The sequence below is a fragment of the Penicillium canescens genome (genome assembly GCF_028828765.1).
Source record: "Penicillium canescens strain IBT 15451 chromosome Unknown utg000001l_segment0_segment0, whole genome shotgun sequence".
Lineage (NCBI taxonomy): Eukaryota > Fungi > Ascomycota > Eurotiomycetes > Eurotiales > Aspergillaceae > Penicillium > Penicillium canescens.
The window spans coordinates 3,046,485-3,070,414 of NW_026703963.1; the positions used below are offsets into that span (position 1 = coordinate 3,046,485).

The window sequence follows — 23,930 nt, forward strand, 5'->3', positions numbered from 1 at the left end:
TCATTATACATACTGGAAGCTAAAAACCAAATCTTCGTTTGTCACTCTAATACCGTCTTGCGATTGAGTATAAACTTCCGTGCAATTGCATACCAGACATATCTCGAGGGCTGCTTATCGTGTTCGCCATCTTTTTCCCAGTGGCCAGCGGAGGAATTAGACTTGATCCGCTACAACGGGTCCATGGTACAATCCGGGATGGGGCCGGACCGTACCCTACGGAAGTTACCAGTAGTGGGGGCATATTGTAGATTTCCCTCCCATGGGTCAGCCAGCCGCCTGGACTTGGTAGACATTGTCATCGAAAAGGCTACTGGTCATCGTGAGTCTCTCTGGGCGGGGCGAACTGTAAAGGGTGGCCAGGAATCTCTGGCGTCCCATAAGGCACGAAGTCGCAGTATAATGATAAGCAACTGCGAGATGCAGAGTCGTCGACGATTTCTACAGGGTGCCGAAAGAGGTTTGCTACTTTTGACAAAACTCTGGCTCCTTCTCACCCCCTGCTACCTTGGCCATCTTTGTGGCTACTTTTTACTATTGTTGATCCCTAAGTGGTTCTTGGGTGCTTACTCTTTAGAACAAGTAGCTCACTGGTATTCTAACCATCCTCCATTGTCTTTTATTTGGTGGTTTCTATGACCTCTCCGAGCATGACGATCCAAGCCTCGACTTGTCGAGAAACTTCTCCTCGTCGGCCGCAATCTGAAAAGCGGCGTCGGGGACGTAGACCTTCGCACTGAAGGCCTGGAAAGCAGCCTGGTCGCCGAGGTTAGGCTCGGCATACGCATCAAATTCAATGTCGGACTGCTGTCCGACAATCACTGTGGCTGGAGTCCGGAAACTGCGGTCGCTGGCACCCTCGGCGGCGATTTCGAGTGTTGCGCGCGACGTAGCTGCGCTTGTGGGAGATAGGGAAGTCCTCGCCGGAAAGGCGCTTGACTAGGTCGACGTGATCCTTGTAATGCTTTTTGAACTCCTCGAGGGAGAGGCCGGGCTTACGGTAGGCGTAGATGAAGACTTTGAGGGACATGTTGATGAATGGGGTAGAACAACGGACGGGAGTTTAAATGTTGAATTACGTGTAATTAGGCGTCCGAGGAAAGATGATAAAGGCAGTTCGGGTGACGGCAGCAGAGCAGATCAGGAGTTAGAGACAGATGATTGGAAAAAAGGTTGTGGTGGAGGATGAATAGTGTGAAGAATGAAACCAGGCAGCGACTAAACAGACGAGATGGGGTTGTACACAAAGCAGACTTCAAAGAGCTCCTCTGTAACGACCACAAACCAATGTAGGGGCCAAGCGGGGCCAGTTCGCTGGGCTGCGGGCGTGGCTCGCAGCCGCGCTTTGCCTCGCTGGGCCAGAGTCAGAGGGTCGAGATATGTACAGTCAACGGAGTTCTATCTATACTGTAGTCGCACATAACATGTTCACAGGCCCCGCGGATCCTGATTCCGACCAGGGTTTCCTATTCTGCTCAAGGATGATCGATTGGCTGTACGGAGTACACTTCTTAATTGTGCATGCTGATGCAGACTTAGTCTTCACTATGTAGTTCACTTGGCCTGCGGATGTACGACTTCGGGGCTGAATACCGCTGATATCCAACATGGAATGTCAACGGCGATACGCGCTGAACAAAATTTTCAATACACATCGTCATCCTCGTTTGAATCGCGAAATATTACCGGGCGGGGGTGGCATTGGCATCTGTGTCATTGTTCACCCCGGCCCCCGATGGCCCCAAGACGCAACTGGTATCCTTTACTATAAATAAATAAGAATCCCGGATGACTGGAGCTGAGCCAGCTGACCCAGTGTTTGCAGCCGCTATTAGGCTGTCAGATTTTCTTTCAAAAAAAATCTTGAGAAGCCTCGCATTCAAACGATAGCAAGATATCACTATCAGTCTCTTGAGCTCCTCCTTTCTTTTATGTGTTGTCAGTTCTTCATTCAACATCCCACTATGTCAGGCATCATGAGCCCCACAGTACCAGCTGTCCAGCATCAACTGGATGAGAAATCTGATGCAATCAATATGGCAGAAGTCAAGGAACGCTACGAGCAAGAAAGACAGAAGCGTCTCCGCGATGACGGAAATGCACAGTACATCGAAATTGCCAATTCAGACGATTATGGGCGGTTCGCCGAAGATCCATGGGTTGATCCGGCATCGATCGAGCCAATTGAGGGCAAATTTCCGAACGACCGCATTGAGATGCTCATCATTGGAGCTGGATGGGGTGGGTTGCAGTACGCCGTCCGCATGGTTGAAGCAGGTTTCCGCCCTGAAGACATTCGCATTATTGATCCTGCTGGTGGCTTTGGTGGTACATGGTACTGGAACCGATATCCTGGTTTGATGTGTGATATCGAGAGCTATACCTATCTCCCGCTCTTGGAAGAGACAGGGTTCATCCCGAAGCACCGATATTCCCAAGGTGAAGAGATCCGCAAATATGCCAATCTTGTTGCCCAGCAATTTGGCCTGGCTCATTACGGGGTATTTCAGACTCAAGCTCAGAAATTGGTGTGGGATGAAAATGCGAAGGAGTGGCAAGTTGATCTAGTGCAGCATCGAAAGGACGAAGCACCACGAGTTCTTAGCATCCGTTCCAGCTTCGTGTCGCTCACTGCAGGTGTACTCAACTGGCCGAAGTTACCTGGTATTCCTGGGATTTTGGATTACCAAGGCGATATGTTCCATTCATCCCGTTGGGCATACGGTATTACTGGCGGTACTCCCGAAGATCCCTCACTCGTTAAGTTGAATGATAAACAGGTTGCCGTTATCGGTACTGGAGCAACCTCTGTGCAAATCGTTCCACAGCTTGCACGCTGGTGCAAACATGTGTATGTTATACAGCGGACGCCTGCGGCAGTCGACGACCGTGACCAGAGAGCAACCGACGAGGAATGGTTCCATAAGGAGGTAGCTGCGTTCAAGGGCTGGCAGCGAGTACGGATGAGAAACTTTCACGAGCACTTCACGCTCAGGGAGCAACCAGCAGTCAATCTAGTTGACGACGGATGGACTCGTGCGCCCGGTTTAATTGGGCTTTCCGGCAATCCTTACGGACCAAGGCTACCGGAAGAAGTTCCGGCACATACTGCAAATTTGGTTGAAATCGATACCCCTCGACAAAACCGCATTCGTACCCGAGTGGACCAGGAGGTTAAGGATCCAGCTACGGCAGAGAAGTTGAAGCCTTGGTATCCATCCTGGTGCAAGCGTCCTCTGTTCCATGACGACTATCTGGCGGCCTTCAACAACGACAATGTAACACTAGTCGATACCGATGGTAAGGGCGTTGACAGCATCACTGCTGATTCCCTAGTCGTTGGCGGCGAGAGTTATAAAGTGGATATCATTGTGTTTGCTACTGGCTTTCGTGCACCTCCTTTAGGCACGCCAGCCGACAAAGCGAATTTGACAGTGATTGGCAGCAATGGTATCTCTATGAGTGAAGAATGGCCCCGCTGCGGTCCAACAACCTTGCACGGTGTCCTCGATACCAAGTTCCCGAACCTATTTCTATCGGGTCCCCAGCAGGCCTCCATCAGCGGTAACTATCGCTTTAATCTTGATGGATATGCAAAACATGTGGCCTATATACTCTCCGAATCAAAGCGTCGAGCTAATGGGAAACCTTTCGCCGTCGCACCGACGACTCAGGCGGCAGAGGATTGGGGAACACAAGTTATGATGCATGCGGCGCCAATGGCAGTTGCGCTAGGATGTACACCGGCGTACTGGAATCTTGAGGGCGACCTTGATCGTGCTCCCCCAGAGCATCAAATGGTCATTGCTCGCTCAGGTCTTTGGGGATCAGGCATCGAACATTGGCTTAATGTCATTGAAGGCTGGCGCGCCGAAGGTGGTATGAAAGGTATTGATGTGCGAGTCTAGTAAATGGCAGAGAGGATTTAGCCTAGGATGATGATTTTGAACCAAGTAAGTTTTGTTGAGATCACATGAGATACCGTATGGATCGCATGGTTGTCATTACGTGAGCTAGCTAGCCAGTTTCACCGCTGTGTAATTACATAATGCTTGCTTGCCGAAGCTGCCAACCTGGCTTGCTCAGCCAGCCCGAGTAGCTGCCTTAGCCGTAAGGCAGCCAGCAAGGCTTGGAGCCCTGCCAAGCGCCTGGGATCACACACACGACCCGGTTGGTCATGTGACCCTGGATGGTCCTAAGAGTAGGTAGATAGACCTCGAAGGGTCGGAGCTTCTCTCCTTCCCGGTCCGTCTCTCACCCAATGAACTATCGTTATTGCTTGCTTCTTTCCCCCTGCCAAAAGTTGTATTGCATGGTTCACGGAGACGCCTTTCCTTCCACCAAGGTGAGTATCGGGCAGCAGCCGATGCACTTCAACGGCCCAGGCGAGAGTAGCAATGATTGCTTCAAGAATCTTACCAAGTATGTTGAGCAAAGTCACTAGTCTATACGCCGTCGTCAGACGGTAGTCCCGCGGCCCAGGCTTTCTTAGCACCACTGTAATTAAGGTCTGAAAGTGCCGGGGGTTGTGGCCGATGCGTAAGCAAGCGTTGAATATATCGAGAACGGTAGACATGAAGACTCGCTGTGATACTGATTCGCCTGTCAGCGGTATCCACACCTTATTAGGAATGCCGTCAGCCCCGGCGGCCTTATTCGGAGGTGCGCGGCGTATTGCATCGGCTAATACTGTCTCAGTAATAGCCGGGAAGGTGATCTGCTGTCGATTCTGCGCTGAAATCGCGTTGATACCTGAGAGACTAGCTATTGGCAGTGCTGGAAAGGAGGCCTCGCGCAATGCTTAGACCTTTTTATCGGTCTTTTCTACAATGCCATTTCCCGTATTCAACAGCGGCATGATGCTTCCTTGATCCTGGCCCGGATTTCTCGCCCATTTGGCCCTACGCCAAAGACCTGAGGTCTGTGGCCGATGGCTTCATTGACGAATTCACGAAACCATGTCCCTAGTACTTACTTGATCATCCGACCCTTCTGGTTCCTGGCAGACTTATACTATTCCCAGCCACCCTCGTCGTAGCTAGTTGTATAGCGACGAAATAAGCGTCGAGTTACTTTGATTGCTTTAGCGGCATTCAGCGGTGAAAGAAGGGTTAGCCCGCTGGCTAGGTTTGACCCATGACGTGGATTCCTCGACGGCTCGGTTAACCACCTCCATGAAGTGGTCCACCGCGTCGTCAATTTTTCGGGTGTAGAGAGTTGCCAGGTCTTGCGTCGAAGGTTACTTGCAACGAATTTGTCGAACTTCTCATGCTCTATGGCCTTTCAGTTCCGTCTCTTTGGCTGATCGGCAGTGCTAGTGCTAGGTGTGTCGATGTCGCGTACGGTACACATTGGTAGGTGGTCTAAGTGAGCATGGCATTCGTAGGTAACCTCCGTCGCTAGAAAGCGTTCTGACAGGTCATGCGAGCCAAAGACCAAGTTGATAGTGATCTGATGGCCCGATTCATCGCGGGTGATAGTGCCAGGTGCCAACCAAAGATCCAGGTCATCTGAACCGATTAGCTCGATGAGAGCATCGGCATTGGCATCCTACACAGCGTCCTCTCCACCGCAGGCTGGGTGGTGGAGGTTAAAGCCCCCCACAATGATGCTGGCTTTCGCATTCCGTCCGAGTATGTCCTCGAGCTTCGCGATCGTATCGATACAACCCACGGGGTTGTATACGTTGACAATCCGAATCTCTTCCTGCTCGCCATTCTCATCTTGCCTTCGCTTGATCCTTACTTCATATATATATCTCCCATGCGCGTGGTGGGTCCACTGGGCTAGCTTCTTCGAGATAACTTGCAGACCCTGGCTCTGCCGCCCGTTTCATTAGTGCTCGGAAAGACGAGCTCATGTGTTTGCTTTGCGGAGTGATGTGTTGTTTCAATGGACGGATTGTCCCATGGTTCCGGAATCGCGATGATATCGGCTTCGAGGACCTTGGGATTGCGTAGTAAGTCCGCTACGACGTCGTCCTTCGATCGGTGCGTTATATTGGATGATTTCGAGGATTGTCTTATACATTTGAATTGGTGTTGGCGGTACGTTCGTTGGTATTAGCTTCGCTGCTATCGGTGATACCTATCAGGCAGCTGAGTTCCGAGACACTGTTGTCGGTCTCGAAGCGCTTCCTCTTGGCTACGGTGGTACGACCGGGCATGGCGAAAATAGGCTGGTTTCCTTGCCTGATGCTGATTTCGCAGCTTTTCTCGCCCGATCCGTTGCTGTTCCTCCCGACTAGGGCTGACGATGACGATGGTGGGTTCCATGAGAGTTCGTTCTCCGAGTTCCCCTCCGGTGCTGTCAATTTCTGCCCTTTCCCCGTCGCTCTGAGTGTCCACCTAGCTGGGGCTAATGCCGATGATGCTTGAGATGACGCCGCGGTCTTGCTTCTTGTCTTTACCAGTCCTGATCGAGATGCTCGGAAGATAGTGGGTTCGTGTATCGACTGGTGAATGCCAGTCGGTGGCGGTGGTCGAATTGGACGGCGGATGTCTTCACTGACGTCCATTAGAAAACTGTCGATGAATGAAGGTTTTGCGCTAATGACTGCTAATTGACTGCTTCTTGCCTCCCTCTCAATTCCGCTGGTCGGTTAATGCCCAGGGACCTCACAGTGGCATCGTGGATCACTACACCGTAGGACGGCAGTCGTACCTCAGCGCCCTTCCACAAATGTCTGATCCATTCATGCCGATGGATCCTGGCAGCCTCGACATCTCTGGTCGATCTCAGCCTGACGCTGAGATCCCCGGATTTCAGCTGGCGGGCTGCCACAAACTGAATGGCGGCCAAAACAGGGTCTGGGCCCGCGGTCGCACCAGCCGCGAGCATCGTCGGCTTCTCAGCTATCTCCTGATCTCCGAGCTCTTCATTGTACGGAAACGAGCAATGCCATCGGTATCACCCCAATTTGACAATGATCTCACGGTCCTTCGAAAGCTCAGAGGGGCTGGCCGCCTGGGTGCTGGTTGATCCATGAGCTGAGAGGAAGTGGGCGGGTGCCGTTGTACCACGCTTGAGGGCCTCGACGTATGAGAATACTTGTTCTGATGGTCCTGTTTGATTCCTCGCCGGTATAGTGGTTGCGATTCGAATGGCATGCACCTCCTTACGGATCTCGATGGTTTCTTGCTTGAGCTCAGTGAATTTCTTCCGCCAGTCGGCACCAAAGGGGTTCCGCATCAGGTCGGCCGTGAGTTCATTGATGAACTGAAATACTCCAATATCGGTGCTGGACCTTACTGACCTTGTTCACTTGTTCTAAGAGCTGCTGGACGTCATGATTTGCTGCAAGAACGCGGTCGTTGGTGTTCTGGCTTCCCGCAGAGTTTTCGCACAACAAAACCCCCCTCTGAAAAGGCGGGCCACTGGCTTCCTGGCGCAACTATTTAGTCAACCAATATAAAGCTGGTATCAAATGATGCAGCAGGAAGTTACGAATAACGTGCGCTTATTTTGGGAGCCGTAAGTGGCCTGGTTGTGGTGCAATTCCAAAAATTAGGTTCGCGTTGAGATATGTGTTTTTCTGGAAGGTGGAATGGAATATACCAGCAATGTATGCTATGAATTTCCGATGGATGAATACAAGAATTGGGAAAATGCCGGTTGCGCTTTCCACATGTGAAATCCCCGATATTACAACAGCCGGAATCGAAACAGTCTTTGCCGGAATGGGCAGCGCTTCTTCAAAAAGGTGCATGGCACGCGTCGGGGAGTGGTAATTTTGCAGATACCAGGGAAATTGCATTGAAGTCAAGGAACCACAGGGTCGAAATATTGGACGTGGAGGACGAAGACTCCCTCGAGAGTCCTGCGATGCTAGCTGATGCATATTCGTTCGAGGGCCGATGGGAGGAGGCCGAGCTGCTAGACACGCAGGTGATGGTGGCTCGCAAAACGACGCCCGGCAAAGACAATCTCGACACGCTCGCGAGTATGGCTAGTCTCGCTTTCACCTGGGAATCCTCAGGGCACAATGCTTCAACCTACTACGAAGTTGTTTAGGCAGGTGTAAGTAAAGTTTAGGACTTAATAACCTCAAGACAATATTTACTTCTGAAATCTTGCTATAATAGAAAATAGAGCCGCTGAATATCAATGATTAGGCAAGACATTCGCTTGGCATAACGCCATTGCACAGCAATTACTGCTTTATGAAGTACTTGTCTAGAACAAAATCTGTTTTATAGATTGGCTCAGTGCATGCAAAGCGCAGGGCTCAACCTGGTCGTTTTGGTGAACGTCGCTGCCAAAACATTGATAGCAAGGATGACGGAAGTAGTCAAGCAAGGAGCAAAGGGTTTCGGAGTCTGGTCCGAGAAAGACTGTTTAAGAGAAAGCAGTGAAACTGATTTCAATCCACGCTGTACCTTTGATCGCGATGGAACTTGGAGAGTTTGAGCCGGTGCTATGCCGAACGGCCAAGAAGTTCTCCGGGAGCTAATCCGTTTATTGCACCCGGCCTCATCGATATACACTAGATGATACGACCGGAACTCGGACAGGTTGTGTAGGTAACAATCTCGTAGATCGGCATTCCGTTCCCTCGGCTTCTGTCGCGAAGTCTTCTTTGACTATTTCTTGGAGATCAGCGCTCTTCTGATGCTGGAGGCTGTTACGTATGTGCCAAACGCATCCCACAGAAAAGGTGCTATGTTGTCGAGATAGAGTCCGGGCTTTTTCAGTAAATGGTCGCAAAGAGCCTCCATCATTAGTGGTGTAATACTGCGCGGTCGGCCTGCTCGAACAGAAGGGGCTCTGGTATTACCGGACTGCCGCAGATTGCTGCGGATGGTGGTGATAGAATGTGGGCTGCATTCTGCGGCATCAGCCATCTAGGCCATAGTCAGTGGTTTGCTCAAGAACATATCGCGAATGAATTCTCGGGTGGAGGAGGGCAGATTTGGAGCCATTTTGTACGGTGAGTATTCAGCTCGTGGTGGGGGTTGAGGTGGTAGAAGTCGCGACGGGCGCAAAGGACGTTTAATTCAATGCTTCGGTGTATTGGTCTTGTCAGATACTTTACATTTCCCTTCTAACGCACAGAAATGATCTGCAGTCTAGCCGGATTTAGCCAGGTCGTTTCACCATCGCCTTGGCGTTGGGGTCTGAGAGAGTTCCTCTGTAGAATGTGGACCCCAATTTCGAATTTAGCTGTAAGCATCAGCTGCAGTACGGTCTACATCGACAGAGACCGCTCTCTACGTCTGTCAGAGCGTGGGAGTGGTGGTTGTGTGCTCTCTCCGCTCATATCGACCCGTCTGCTATGCCAGACTGCCATCGTGCCATCCCCATTCCAATATGTAATATCAGGGGGTATCCATAAAGAAAGTAACGTCTGGATTACGGCGCTCCCGGAAATTTTATCCCTGCGGTTTCTGATTGATCGGATAAATCTGCCATGACTATGCTCGGGCCTTTTACGAAAAGCCGAACTCTAATGCTTCCACCCATTTACTATAAGCACTAGCTGCTAGGCATGAGATTTGAAAACAACCCAACAAGGCTAGCCAAAGCGCATAAATTCTAAACGAATGCCAATGCCGATCAATAAAAGGACCTAGCGAAAAGGGACATTAGCCTAGCACCAACACTCTTCCGCATGATAACGCATGAACTAGAAAGGGGGCTTCTCCTACCTTCTTGGCAGGCAGGGCTCTTCGCGGCCTTACAAGCCAACAATTATATCTGCCCCCTGTGTATAAGAAGTCATGTAGAACTTACATAGAGTGCGGCAAGTAATTTATAGTGATGGAACTTAGGTTAGATTTAGTTAAGGTTGATACGGTAGTCTCTCTGTAAAGCTAAGAAAGGAGATAGACAGACGGTTCATTCTCCTAAAAGCGACTGCCTGTGCCCTAAATCATGGGCTTTTACCGTAAATATACAAGGTACGGGTGCGCCTTCATTGCTGGGTAAAAAAATTATATATAGACGGATCATCCAGCAATTCTATCCCCTATAGGTAATTCAAATTTAAATTTGATAGAAGAGATCACATTTTCGGCCCCTAGCCGAATTGATCTGTATATTATCTTGCCACATGGACGGTTGTTTGCTCCGCTAATAGGAAAAGAACTTCAAGCATATCTAGGATAAGAAAACTTAAAATATGCTTGCACATGAAATTGAAATTACTATATGGTATTTTGAGAGAAAATTGCAGTGGCAAGGCAGCTATACCACAGCACCATTTGGGCCTTCTTACACTGGGATGATTGAGAATCTTGCTCAAGGGCTGTTTTCATCAAAGCCTAGACTTTATGGAATGTCAGTAAGCAGTCATATTTGGTCTCGGCAGGCACGTAGCAGTAATTTAATGTCAAAGTGGTATGTTATAAGGTCGCCGTTGATTCCTGTCCACATCCTTATTATCCTGAAAAATTGGTAAATCTTTCCTACATCACTACAGATTATATCATACGTTGTTTGTTCTCATGGATTCTCATAATGAAGTTCACGACCTCTGTTGCTCTCGCCCTGAGTGTGGCAACTGTTATCCCCGCCATGCCTAACGCAGACATCGAAACTGTCAAGCTGGGTCAGTCAGTTCATTAATAATGCTTGTGTTAGTGACGGCAGAATTCGAATTTCATGGGAGGCCGTTCTGGAAACCTCCAGCCTCCTAGGAAACACTAATTCTGCCTGCGCTAAGACAAAGAACTCCTCTTTAATACACCTTTGCGCTATCTCGGCAGTATTACTTAAACCTGGAGTTGTCAATTACGATGCACTGATATTACTTTTATCATTAGGTACCAGCTCTTCTCTAGTTTCAGGTATATAAATGCAATGATGTTCTTGCAGACATGTCCGCTATCGGAATGCTTTACTTGGCTTTGGGCGGTGTCCGCGATTTATTCTGTTATTTTGACTTGATGCTAAGATACATACCAAGAATATTGAGCTCCTCAATAAGGCTTATCTTATGTCAAATCAACAACAGAACAATCACTAACACTACCCAAAGCCCAGGTGTATAATTCCGACAGCGGAGGGGTCTGCAAGAACGTCATGGCATTTATATACCTGAACCCCGCGAAACCGGTTCCATGGAGCAGTTCCATGAAGCAAAATGGAGCCTTGTTTTGGTGGCATGATACCTAGGGAGGCGGTCCGGCCACGACAGGCCCTGACGAGGCACCAAGTTCGTTCTCAGGAAGTGGTCCACTTTAAATATACATACAAAGACAAATATAATTGTGGTAGCCTGCATATCGCTTAACAATGGATCAGAATAAATGATCTCTCTCTCTCTCTCTCTCTTTTCTCTCACGAACACACACACTATATGAAAGTCAAAAGTGTTCTTCCATTGATCAAGTAACAGAAGTAAACCCAAAATAGCCGGCTTTAGCAGTTCCACAACGACACTGCTCGCAGTGAGCAGGATACTAAATCCCATGTGGGCGCGAGTCAAGGTGACAGAGTGGCTTTGGAACGTGACAACCTCGAGAGGACTGGGACGACTGTCATTGTTGTTGGTTCCCACCCGTCTTCTGTTAAAAGCTCCTCCTCACGCCCCTGCAGCGCGAAGGCCTCCGAGTCGAGGGTTCAAAACCAACAGGCCCAGTGAGGACTGGTGGCAAGGCTTGAAGGATGGAAATCTGGCTCGAGGACGAGCACACCAACCAGGTATTCAGTTGAATTTCTGAACTTGATATAGTTGACCATTCGTTGCGGGTACTTTGGAATGAAGGACATGTGTTGATGGCTTAAGGTCTCGCTCTCAGCCTGGTTATGCAGGAGCTCTATCTAGATAGTTTCTTCGGTCTCTCTCTATCAGCCTGTTACTCCCTTCTGTCTCTCCATAAACATGTAATAGGATTTTATATAATTTGTCCTCAATTTGCGTAGATTTGGAGGTCCGCGATATCTAAGCTGAAGGTGTCGTCGAGGTCGATAAGGGTATTCTCTCCCGTTGAAAGGTCCAGCTTTGTCGAAATTGGGTGTGCAATGAAAATCACAAACTACCACAATGTAACGAGTACTTTGATAACATATTGTGCACTTAACACAGAATGCGAGGTTGCGTCTGATCTCGCTTAAAAAACAGACTTTTAGCAGCGAAAGCTAAACGGGAAGGTATGCTTAGACCCATTCGGCTAGTCTTATTTGGTCTCATGGTCTAGAAAGTTAATTTTGGATAATTATCAATACATAGATTATAAGGGTTAATTACCTCCATGAAGTGATTGACCGCGTCGTCAATTTGCTGTGGCGTATTCGGCTGAGACAGTAACGGCAAGCGGAGATTGTCGATTTCCATGGCCTCCTACTTCCACCGTCTCGGCTTGCTGTCGGCGGGATTAGAAGTTTTAATTCTGAGTACAGTATGTATTGGTAAGTGATCTGGGTGGGCATTCCATTCGTGAGCAATCTCGTTGACTAGGAAGAGGTCCGATAGATCATGAGAGCCGAAGACCAGGTCGATAGTGGTCTGATGGCCTGATTCATCGTGGGTGATAGTGCCGGGCGTTAGCCAGAGGTCCAACTCGGCCGTGTCGGTCGGTTCAATAAGGGCATCGGTATGTGAGTCTTATACAGTATCATCTCCACCCCAGGCAGGCTGGTGGAGATTGAAATCCCCCGAAATGACGCTGGCTCTCTCACCCGTTTCATTGATGCTTGGGAAGACGAGCTCATGTGTTTGCTTTGCGGGGTGATGCGTTGTTTCAGTGTACGGGTTATCCCACGGCTCCTGAACCGCGATGATATCGGCTTCGAGAACCCTGGGATTGCGTAGGAAGTCCGCCGTGACGACATCCTTCGATCGGTGCTTGTTGTATTGCATGATTTCAAGGGACGTCTTATTCATTTGAATTGGCGCTAGCAGTAGGTTCGTTGGTATTAGCGTCGCTGCTATCGGTGATACCTATCAGGCAGCTGAGTTCCGAGACACAGTTGTCGGTCTCGAAGTGCTTCCCTCTTGGCTACGGGTGGTACGACCGGGCATGGCGAAAATAGGCTGGTTTCCTTGCCTGATGCTGATTTCGCAGCTTTTCTCGCCCGATCCGTTGCTATCCCTCTCGGTGAGGGCCGAGGAAGAAGCTGATACTGGCGGGTTCCGTGAGACCTTCGAGTCCCCCTCCGTTGCTATAACCTTCTGTCTTTTCTCCGCTGTCCCAAGCGGCTTGATCACCTGTCGGTTAGGACTCGTCCTGACGATGCGGATGATGCCTAGGAAGCTGCGGCCCGGCTTCTTGTTCGTACTGGCTCCGATGGAGGTGCATGTATCGCCTGGTAAGTGCCATCCTGCTTGGTTGGATCACCGAAGTCTACGCTGAGATCCATGAGATTGTCGGCGATTCCTACCGCTTACGTGTTATTCGGTGTCGTTAAGATTGAGGTCTCCGATTCGCTAGCATTGCTTTTGATTGCGACGCTCGTGGCGTTTTCCCCGATTGCGATGCTTGCCGGCTTATTCGCTGACTTGCTCACTGGTTTCACCGGAGTGCTCTTTGCAGAGCTAGTTCTTTGGGTCGAAGCTTGCTTGCTTCGAATGTTAGCAGTCTGTGCCGTACCATGGCCGCTACCCATTGCACAATCAATAAATGTGAGAGATCGTACAAAAGTATTTGTGGTATTTAGTAGCCTCCCGACTTGTTTGATCTTATTATTTCTTTTCGCTCCCTCTTTCTCCCTATTTAGAGCCTGTTTCCTTGCTGTAACTTAAACAGTCCTAGGTCTTCCACTTCTTTGTAGAATTTTCCGGTCTGTTCTTTAGTTAGCTTCAACATGCAAGTTCTAAGTCCCAGACTATATTTAAGAAGTGGATATTCTGGCTTATGCTTTGAAAGATGTGCATGGTAAGTACAGTGAAATCCCTATTTACTACTAAATCCACGAAATCCATGGAAGGATTAGTCGAATAGCATGATTGTATTTGATTCTATCTAAATATAGATAAGCAAAACGAATGGACGACTGATAAATATACCAATCAAATAGAAAAACCGGAAAAAAGAAAAGTAGCAAGGTCTTGGAAAATTAGGCAATAACACCGGCCTATACAAGGATAAAATTCGTCTTCCGCTCATATATCCATTTCAAAACCGGCCAGACATGAGAAAAAGGAATTAGGCTCAGAAAATGATAGTCTTTCCTTAGTGCCGGCGACGAAGGTCTATAAAGAAGCTTTATAGGCACCGAAAGCTTCGCTTCGCCATAAGGTGTGACTTGCATCAGTACTTCTTACTCAGGGGACGGCACTGTAAGTCACTGATTAGTTACTCGATTTTGTGATTAGATAGTTATACAAGGGACTTACGTCCTCGCCATTGCAGCAAGCAACGGTATGCTTGCAATCAAAGTTGCCCTTCTCCTCATTGACGGTGCCTTCCATAGAAGTTAGTGGCGCTTATTTACCAACTAGGGTTTACTTACCTAGGAGGGCGAGGTTCAGAGGCCCGATAATGCTAATAGGTGAACAATAAGAATCTTTGACACCCAGAACATTAAGCCCATCGAGCAATGAGAGTAGAACGTTGTCGGTATCCTCTGACTTAGGGGAGCAGCAAGAGACGTTTCCCCCTTGGCATTGTTCTTCGGATTTGATGATCGAATACTTGCCCTGCTTGCCCGAATGCTCAGTTGGTGGCAGGGCCGCAACGGCAAGGGCGAAGGAGATAACGGAGATGATCGAGGCCTTCATTGTAGAAGATTTGCGTCTTTCGAAATGACGAGTAGAAAATTGGATAGGCTTAGCGGTGCTTTGAGAGAAAGTAGATATGTGTGAGATGATTGATTCACCTAGGGATTGTCTACCCTTTTATAACCTAGCCGGGACATTTTTCAACGGTATACTCTCATTCCAAGATGTAACAAGAGCTAAGTGTCATTCTTTGAAATTCTTTAAGGGGTCGTACCTAGAATATTTCCACTGGTATTTACATCCTTTAGGGGCTCTAAGCTCTGAAGGGAGGGAAGAGAAACGAACAAATGTCTCTGGTTATTTTTAAAACCCTTATTACATTCCTTTCCGGTGTAACCATTAAAATGACATCACGGTTGGCGTTTTCATCTAGATAGAGTATTACCTTTACATGCGCTAGGAGCTAGCTTCCTCAAGTCGGCAAACCTAAGTAGGATATTTGGCATACCGAAGACTACTGGTCCAAGAGGTCTGATCCTTAATGCCAATAATATAATGATTCTCAGTATGATGAGATACTACAGTGCCCTTGCTAAAATGGGAAAGGAAGAAGGACGTAACAGCACCCGATAGCTCTAGAATAATATAGACATCATATTAAGATAAGATGTTACGGTACGCTTTGCGAAGCAAACCTGGCGAGATGAATGATAAGGCCATTTGCTATACAAATTTGGTAGACGTTAGCTAATAAGCTAGGAGTGACTAAATGTGAAGTTTTCATATTCAGTTCCTACTAGGTATGCTTACGTTTAGTAGTTCGTGATAAAGTGTATTTGACGTGTCCTAAGAATGCTTTAATTATTTTCTATTTGGCGGAGCAAACGACCGTCCACTTGCGTCGCTATATGGTTTTAGAATACGCAGTTCAATTGGGCAAGGGGCCGAAAACGTAGCCCCTATTGTCAAACCTAAATTGAAGTGCCTATAGGGAATGCAATTGCCGGATAGTCCGTCTATACATATCCTCTCCCTATAACTGAGCTGCGCTTGTACCTTGTATACTTACGGTAAAAGCCCTTGATTTAGGGCACACACGGTTGCTTGTATTAAAATCCACCGTCTTTCGACCTCCTTTCCTAAGACTTGAAGAGAGTCTAATATACCAACTTGACTAACATCCAAGTGCAACGGTGCGTGCTAGATAGGTACCCTTGTTTGCCAGGTCTACTCCTTTTAAAATTTTATCGGTATTTTTACGATCCCCTAGAATCTATGCGCTTTGACTAGACTTGTGTACGTAACTTTCAAATATCATACCTAGCTTCTAGCGCTTTTTGTGACTGGACGGAAGCCGTTCCTTGTACAGGAATTTGGCCTTGGCAGACGCCACGTGAACCGGCAGATTTATTCGTCCAATCAGAATACAAAGGGTGACGTTTCCGGGGGCTCCTTACGCCTGACGTTCTTTTTTTAATGTATATCCCTATATCGTACATACCTCCCGCCTTAGCAGACGCCACGCGCGCGGCAGATTTATCCGACTAATTAGAATGCGGGCGGTGAAGTTTCCGGAGGCTCCTTACACATGACGTTCTTCTTTTACGCACATCCCCCGATTCTACATACCTCACCTCAGAAAATGCACTCTAACCCAAAACTCACCCTCTAAATATATCATGACATGAATGATACTGCTAAGCTCTGAGAGCGGCGAACAATCTATCATATGGAAAACGAAGCATTGGTTGTGCACGCTGCGCATGATACCATGTTTCATCCTTGAATTTCTAGGATTTTTCAAGTTGTCTCACGCTCCTTCCTGATGCTCCGCTAGAGTTACTTTCCAATCACCGTCCCGTCTTATATGATTCGCCTTGAGCCTGAGATCTAATAGTCGCCTCTTCCCACGAAGTTCCGCAAACTTTCCTTCTTAGGATTAGTTACCCAATAATTCCCATTCACCCTATTCTGGTAGTTAGTCTGCCTAAGACCTCTTAAGGTCATTCTATATGTATAACTAGTCAGCCTGTCGGCCTCCTTTGATACGATTTAATGTCGCAAAAGGCTGAACTTGAGTGTATCGCGTGGTGACTTTGTATATGTATATAGATATATATAGCAGACTCTCTCCTCGCCGTTCCCCAAGCCCGAAAAGCAACATCAGGTTTCTCGTTCAACGTTAAGTGAGAAAGCCAAATCCACACAATGCAGTTCACTATTACTACTGTCGATTTCGCCGTACAATAAGGCACAACAAAACGCGACTCTTCAGTTGCGTAACAATGGATAGGTAATCGAAAACACCACAGCATCAATAGTGGACTTGATTGTGTAGATTTAGTTGCCTCCTTAGTGTATCAGGCCAAAAATATGTTGGGATTGCTCTTCGGTACGATGGGGAATCCGTATGCTTTATATACCTATGTGTCGTTGGTCGCCCTTGATAGATAGTTTAACAGCTCCAGTGAAGACTTCCTTCAGTTGCATGAATAGGGTAGTATCCGTAGACAGACTGAAGGAAGGGGTAATAACATTTGCCGTGCAATGAGGAACGAGAGGAGACCTAAACTTCCGCCAATCAAATCTAGAAGGGGGCGTTTCTCTTCATTTCGAAATTATCTGGCGGCTTGTTAGATAACTCTATTACTTTCTATCTAATTATCGGATGTTCCTATACAGTACGTTTCGAAACCAGTTTACCCCTAAGGCATTCACGCTTTGTTTCTCGGCCTGTATCCGAAACCAGATTAACCCTTATTCGGTTGGGCGGTAATGAAATTTTGCTAAGACTATATATTAACTAGATTACCGTTAATCCTCATATAGACCAAACTCTTTCGCACACAAGCCGAGAAGCAACGCGTGAGTGTCTGGGGGTAAACTGTTTTCAAAATCTACAGTATCATATTTTTAATGGATGCCTTGTGCATTCCTAAACAACAGTGTAGAAACCCCGTGTGTAGCTTCCTGCCGCGTCAAATGAGTCCTAATATATAGTTACCTGGGACATGATTTGGCTGCTTTATACTTCATCTCCAGCATGTGCTGATTTAGAACTTGTATTCCCGTATCTTTACCAATAGTCATTCATATGAATTGACTACTGTATTGCGAGCGATAAGCTAAAGAAGATTCCTTTTTAGATACTTGCGCGTATACTTCTATATTTTCTGGAACAGCACGAAAAAAAGCTTTAAAGAATATACCCTCATTCTTCCAGGGATCCGTATTGTTGATCCTTGGAACCTTTTAAGGTAAGCAATGTTTGGGGTATGTAAATAGAAGATTCGAATTATGGAATCTCTAAGTAATATAAAGTGTAAGACGATAGTCCTGATTTTTTCCCCCATTTGGCCATGCGCTAGAGACCTTGGGGTCCCTAACCAATGGCTTCCTTATCGAATCTCCCGAAACCCGATCCGCAATGCTCTCTTGATCAGCCGGCCATTCTCGTTCTTGCTGATTTATACTCGATCCAGTCGTCCTTATCGTGGGCGGTTATATATCTCCGAAACAGGCGTACTATCGTTTCAATCGCCTGTTTGAAGTCGTCGGTGAATAAGGGATTAGGCCATTGACTTCATGTAGCCTATGGCGTGGAACTTTCAACGAGGAAGAAAGCAGCATTATGCCACCGCTGAATAGCGGATGGCTGCACTGCTAAATCAACCGATGAGAAGTTAGAAGCACTGCGAAATGTCTTGTTCCGGAACCACCATTAGATGATGTCTTAGACATTGAGAATTCAGCATGGAATCGACAGCAACTCAACTTCCTGTCTATCATCGGGCAAGAACTAGCCGATGCAATACGCCGTACATCCCCGGATAAGGCCCCCAGGCCTGATGGCATCCCGAATGTAGTGTGGAGACTGCTGGCGAGTGAATCAGCCTGATAGCGAGACTTTTCACCAACGATTCTCAAGGTATTTAATGCATGCTTACGAATCGGCCATAACAATCAATCAATCAATCAATCAATCAATCAAAGTTCTATTAATCTGTTGGAGCCTAACTAGTATCGTAATGGCTATGCAGGCGCTTCTATCCGGTGAAGCAAGAACTCGTGTCCGTACGCCTGATCATGCTCCAGTACAGAACTAGAGCTGGTCCTCGAAGCGAGAGATGAGTACCAGCCCTACATGTAAGTCAAATAAGCCAAATCCGTGATCCCGATATCAAAAACCCCTGTACAAATGAGAAATTCAACGCTAACAAGCAGTGAATGCAAAAATGAATGCAAAAATGAATGCAAAAATGAATGCGTGGATGCACCTCCACCCCCCCCCCCCCCTGTCCCTGTCCTCTTCTCACGTTCCATGTGAACACCTCCGCATCAAGATCCCAGCCAATTGGTACTGCTGCAAGATCAAACCCCGTTCTCCGACATCCTCACTTCAGCCTCGATTGCTGATTATCGTTGTTCAGCGTCCAGTCCGGCAGCGTATATTCGAATAGCGCATCGAGGTTCTCTCCTCCCTCGACGGTGTTAGCAAGCGTTGGTGAGTCCCCAGCGTCTTAGGGACTCTGCTCCATGACCTCGTGGTCTCCAGATTCATCATCGGACTCTTCTTGCTCAGCGTGTTGAAACTGGGCAAGAATACCGGTTTGATGCATGAATTTAGCAACGTAGCGGGTTGCCAGCGGGTTCGAAACAATGTTGTCATAATTAAACATATCAAATGGCCCAATTGCCCGATGCAACTGGTCAAATAGACGCTTTCTCAATGCGCCGTACGTCTGGCATTGAAGCAAGACGTGCCTCGGCGTTTGAGAGCCCTCTCCACAGGGGCATTTGTCAGACTCCACTTCATTGATCTTATACAAGAAGTGTCGCAGCGCAATACGCATTAATCGCATCTATACCATGATCGAGGACCGTGGTTTCGGTAGGCATTCGTATAGACGCAATACCTTCTTGTTCGGCCATTTCACTAATCGCTTTGTGGGCTGAGCAGTCCTCTCGCTCTCCCATTGTTTCTTCCAGCGGTCCTGGATCCGTTCCCGTACCATCCGTTTCGCCGCGGCGGCTAGTCGGATGGTCGGTTGATCCGTTCCGGTACCGCCTCCGCTGGTCGCACCTGCCGCACTTTCGAGTGCCGCGCATTTCGCATTGCCATCGGCAGCTTCATTGCCAGGCACCCCGACGTGAGCGGGGATCCAACGGAGGGTGATAGATATCGATTGTGATCGTAGGACCCGTACGTGATCATATAGCAGTGACAGCACGTCTTGGCCCGACGGTCGTTGTGGGTTCTGGACTGCTTGAATAGCAGCCTGGCTGTCGGAGAGAATGATCACCTCCCGAGCCTTTGTGGATGTTGGTGTTCCCTTGTTGTCGCTAATGGCCCTGTCCAATGCCATTTCGATGCCGCTGAGCTCGGCAGCATACACCGTGGACTGGCGCTCCGTACCGAGATATCTACGGTCGGAGATGACGGTATCACCGTCATGGATGTTGACGGCAGCTGCACCAATGTGGCTTTCAAAGCCACTACCGTCGGTGTATATAAAGGAAGCCGTGTCTTCCTGTGTCCTCTTCTGTTGGATAATAGTGTCATGGGTTGCTAATGCAGCCTCCGAGGGTTCAATGAAGCACGAGATTCGTCTCTCCCAGGGTGGCAGTACAAATGCAACTCTTTCCTCCCATTTCTCCGCAGAGTCCGTATTACTCGATTCGAGTTTGAGGGGTCCCTTCTTCCAGACCAATGCTTCTAGCGGGGTCCAGCCTCCAATGCGTCGCTCGGTCGGCTTCCTAGCCATTTTTGCCGATCGGGGGCAGGCCCATTGCGGGCCGGTGAGGATGCGCATTGCGCATTCTTCAATGGTCTGTTGTAGGCGTAATTTCATCGGAAGCAAGAAGAGTTCAATGTCCAATGCAGCCGTGGAGATGCTTTTGAAAGCGCCACTGATCAAAACAGCCGCACGTTTCTGCAATTTCACTAGCTCATTGACTAGCCGGGCCATTTCCCAGGCAGGCATCCTGCGCGCTGCAGGGCAGTACCATGCAGATATGCCCCAGAGAGCTTGCGGCACAATGACAGCCTGGTAGAGCTTACGCATAGACATCAGCGATACACCCCACGTAGACCCTGAGATACCCCGGAGGGCTTCTAAGCTGCCAGCGGCCTTAGCTAGTAGCTTCTTGCGGTGTACGTTAAAACTGAGTTGTTTGTCGAGCCAAATGCCGAGGTATTTGGCTTGCTCTGAGGGCTGGATTGTGACTGGTTCGCTTCCTGGCATTATCACTGGCGAATCGGCCATAACCCCCGACACTTCTAGACCTCTATTACAGTGACGCCGAGAAAGGCTTGGCCACGGGATCACTGTCTTTCGAAGGCGTATAGTCCAGTGGCATTGCTTAATGCGCTAGGCAAGATTCTTGAAGCAATCATTGTTACTCGAATCGCCTGGGCCGTTGAAGAGCATCGGCTGCTGCCTGATACTTATCTTGGTGGCAGGAAAATACCACTTGGGTGATAGGCCAAAAAGCAACCATGCTCTTGCTCGATGTCGCCGGCGCTTACGATAACGTCTCTCACGAGCGTCTACTTAACAAAATGCGGCAAATACGTCTAGGAGAGTTAGCATGGCTGCAAGCATTCCTCACCGGCCGTACCACTCGAATCCGCCTACCCGGCAATCCTGAACCGAGCACCGCCTTTTCGACTAACACTGGCATTCCACAATGTTCACCGATCTCGCCGATACTTTTCTTACTTTTCAACGTGCCACCTGTTAAGAACTGCTCATTGCTCACTGGCTATGGCAAGACTGAAGCTTTTGAGCAGGTGGATGATGTCTGCATCGTAGCGGTTTCGAACAGCTACGAAGCAAACGTCTGGCTTATTGAGTAAGCTGTCGGAAGAGCTGACTAGTGGGCCAGACGCTATGCAGCGAGGTTTGCACCCGACAAGTTTGAACTAATCCACTATAGTGAACCCCGTGTCACCATCATCGATTCTTTCCATAAGTGATCCCTCCGAGTCCTCCCTCCGAATGCGACGTCTATGCCATCCCCAACTACCCGTGTGGCCATGATTAGATGCCGGTAGCAGTGGTAGGCGACGAGCCCGTCACAATATAACCATTAGAATATGCAAGATAACTTGGTGTTTGACTAGATAAATACTCAATTTCTTAATGCATCGCAAAAGGCTTCTGGCTAAGGCGGCTAGCAGCCTAAAGGCCCTTCGCGGCATCTCGGGCTCTACGTGGGAAGTATTATTGATAGCTATATGTAAGATCTATCAGGTTGTGATCATACCACAAGCTTTGTGGAGGACCTCGGCCTAGTATTGCCCGGCAGCGAATTCAATACCAGCATGGGAAATGGCAAAGTTAACGGGCTCTTCAATCCCACATAAACGTCACCCTCCGCTGGATCCCCGCTCACCTCGGGGTAGCCGGCAATGAAGCTGCCGATGGCAATGCGAAATGAGCGGCCCCCGAAGGTGCGACCGGCGGAGCGGATAATATGATGATCCGGGTTGCCACAGCCGCCCAGCGAGCTGTCCGAGGATCAAAGAGCGCTGGCAGAAGCAGTGGGAGAGAGAGGATGTCTTAGCCCACGAAGCGCTTGATGAAATGACCCGATAAAAATAATTTGAGGTTGTACGAATGCCCGTCGACGTCGTATGCAGCGATCGTGATACAATTGCGCTAGACGCGTTTTTGCATAAAGCACTTCCTGTACAAGATCAATGCTGTGCATTTCGATAGATGCGCTTACGGAGAGGGCTCCTAAACCCGAAGCATGTCTTACATTTAATAACAGACATTTGACGATATACGGCGAGAGCTATTCGATAGCCTTTGGAAGATTGGGTTGCAAAACCTAACTGGTTACGACACTATTGTGTCAAACCAGCTGGCAACCTGCTACGTTGGACATCTAATTGGGGATGAAGCGGATCTTGGAAGCGAGGTGTGATCTCGTTGGAGTGCATTATGGGGGGTGAGAGAGTGCGGAGGTATATATGGAGAGGTGGATGGTATATTCCACGCAATATTCTGCATTGGTCTTATTTGTACTGCGATCTTTGAGGGATTTTACGGATTTTTGACAATTTGGTTTGCATGTATTGAGCTTCTCACACTCTGAAGACCAGTCTCACTGTTCGTTCTGGAGCGTGATCAGGCGTACAGATGGGTTCCTCCTTCATCTGGAAAGAAGCACCTACATAACCATTACCATACTAGTTCGGCTCTAACAGGTTAATAGAACTCGATTGATTGATTGATAGCATGATAGTATTATTGATTCTATCTAAATATAGATAAGCAAAACGAGTGGACGATTGATATATATACCAATCAAATAGAAAAACAAAAAAGAGTAGCAAAGTCTTCGAAATTAGGCAATAACACCGGCCTGTAAAAAGATAAAATTCATCTTCCGCTCATGTGTCCAATTTAAAACCGGCTAGACATGGGGGAAATGGAATTAGGCTCAGAAAATGATAGTCTTTCCTTAGTGCTGGCGACGAAGGTCTATAAGGAAGCTTTATAGGAACCGAAAGCTTCGCTTCGCCATAAGGTGTGACCTGTATCAGTTACTCCGAACTTAGGGGACGGCACTATAAATCACTGATTAGCTAGTCGATTCTGTGATTCGATAGTTATACAAGGGACTTACGTCGTCGCCATTGCAGCAAGCAATGGTATGCTTGCAATCAAAGTTGTCCTTAGATTCATCGACGGTGCCTTCCATAGAAGTTAGAGGTGTTTATTACCTTCTAGGACTCTACTTACCTAGGAGACCTAGGTTCAGAGGGCCGATAAGGCTAATAGGCGAACAATAAGAATCCTTGACAGCCAGAACATTGGCATCATCGAGTAACGAGAGTAGAACGTTGTCGGTATCCGATGACTTAGGGGAGCAGCAAGAGACATTTCCCCCTTGGCATTGTTTTTCGGATTTGATGATCGAATGCTTGCCCTGCTTTCCCGAATGCTCAGTTGGTGGCATAGCCGCAACGGCAAGGGCGAAGGAGATAACGGAGATGATCGAGGCCTTCATTGTAGAAGATTTGTGTCTTTCGAAATGACGAGTAGAAAATTGGATAGGCTTAGCGGTGCTTTGAGAGAAAGTAGATATGTGTGAGATGATTGATTCACCTAGGGATTGTCTTCCCTTTTATAACCTAGCCGGGACATTTTTCAACGGTATACTCTCATTCCAAGAGATAAAGGAGCTAAGTGTCATTCTTTCAAATTCGTTTGAGGGTCGTATCTAGAATACTTCCACTGGGAAATACCACAGTGCCCTTGCTGAAAAGGGAAAAGGAGAAGGATGTAACAGTACCCCTATAGCTTTAGAATAA

The 23,930-nt window shown here is 48.1% G+C and overlaps 9 protein-coding genes across 9 annotated transcripts; 3 read left to right on the plus strand and 6 right to left on the minus strand.

The window, feature by feature from the left end:
• Positions 1–633: 633 nt before the first annotated feature.
• Positions 634–1,030, minus strand: N7446_001134 (EthD domain-containing protein; the record flags this gene model as incomplete). Its single annotated transcript, XM_058509901.1, has 2 exons — positions 634–858; positions 890–1,030. 2 exons carry the CDS (start codon positions 1,028–1,030, stop codon positions 634–636), a joined length of 366 nt encoding a protein of 121 aa, XP_058378880.1.
• Positions 1,031–1,964: 934 nt separating this feature from the next.
• Positions 1,965–3,908, plus strand: N7446_001135 (flavin-containing monooxygenase; the record flags this gene model as incomplete). Its single annotated transcript, XM_058509902.1, has 1 exon — positions 1,965–3,908. The coding sequence occupies one exon, from the start codon at positions 1,965–1,967 to the stop codon at positions 3,906–3,908; it is 1,944 nt and encodes a 647-aa protein (XP_058378881.1).
• A 1,697-nt stretch (positions 3,909–5,605) lies between these two features.
• N7446_001136 (uncharacterized protein) lies at positions 5,606–6,377 on the plus strand (the record flags this gene model as incomplete). The annotated part of the gene is made up of 4 exons (XM_058509903.1): positions 5,606–5,633; positions 5,812–5,959; positions 6,067–6,152; positions 6,178–6,377. 4 exons carry the CDS (start codon positions 5,606–5,608, stop codon positions 6,375–6,377), a joined length of 462 nt encoding a protein of 153 aa, XP_058378882.1.
• A 244-nt stretch (positions 6,378–6,621) lies between these two features.
• On the minus strand, positions 6,622–7,393 carry N7446_001137 (uncharacterized protein; the record flags this gene model as incomplete). Its single annotated transcript, XM_058509904.1, has 3 exons — positions 6,622–6,875; positions 6,936–7,218; positions 7,256–7,393. Coding segments are annotated over 3 exons (675 nt in total), but the record flags the coding sequence as incomplete, so codon positions are not given.
• A 4,890-nt stretch (positions 7,394–12,283) lies between these two features.
• Positions 12,284–12,826, minus strand: N7446_001138 (uncharacterized protein; the record flags this gene model as incomplete). The annotated part of the gene is made up of 2 exons (XM_058509905.1): positions 12,284–12,546; positions 12,622–12,826. The coding sequence occupies 2 exons, from the start codon at positions 12,824–12,826 to the stop codon at positions 12,284–12,286; spliced, it is 468 nt and encodes a 155-aa protein (XP_058378884.1).
• A 166-nt stretch (positions 12,827–12,992) lies between these two features.
• Positions 12,993–13,350, plus strand: N7446_001139 (uncharacterized protein; the record flags this gene model as incomplete). The annotated part of the gene is made up of 2 exons (XM_058509906.1): positions 12,993–13,251; positions 13,286–13,350. 2 exons carry the CDS (start codon positions 12,993–12,995, stop codon positions 13,348–13,350), a joined length of 324 nt encoding a protein of 107 aa, XP_058378885.1.
• Positions 13,351–14,192: 842 nt separating this feature from the next.
• Positions 14,193–14,662, minus strand: N7446_001140 (uncharacterized protein; the record flags this gene model as incomplete). Its single annotated transcript, XM_058509907.1, has 3 exons — positions 14,193–14,219; positions 14,279–14,346; positions 14,395–14,662. The coding sequence occupies 3 exons, from the start codon at positions 14,660–14,662 to the stop codon at positions 14,193–14,195; spliced, it is 363 nt and encodes a 120-aa protein (XP_058378886.1).
• A 4,334-nt stretch (positions 14,663–18,996) lies between these two features.
• N7446_001141 (ribonuclease H family protein) lies at positions 18,997–20,847 on the minus strand (the record flags this gene model as incomplete). Its single annotated transcript, XM_058509908.1, has 3 exons — positions 18,997–19,083; positions 19,144–19,464; positions 19,519–20,847. The coding sequence occupies 3 exons, from the start codon at positions 20,845–20,847 to the stop codon at positions 18,997–18,999; spliced, it is 1,737 nt and encodes a 578-aa protein (XP_058378887.1).
• A 2,312-nt stretch (positions 20,848–23,159) lies between these two features.
• Positions 23,160–23,626, minus strand: N7446_001142 (uncharacterized protein; the record flags this gene model as incomplete). The annotated part of the gene is made up of 3 exons (XM_058509909.1): positions 23,160–23,183; positions 23,243–23,310; positions 23,359–23,626. 3 exons carry the CDS (start codon positions 23,624–23,626, stop codon positions 23,160–23,162), a joined length of 360 nt encoding a protein of 119 aa, XP_058378888.1.
• Positions 23,627–23,930: the final 304 nt, after the last annotated feature.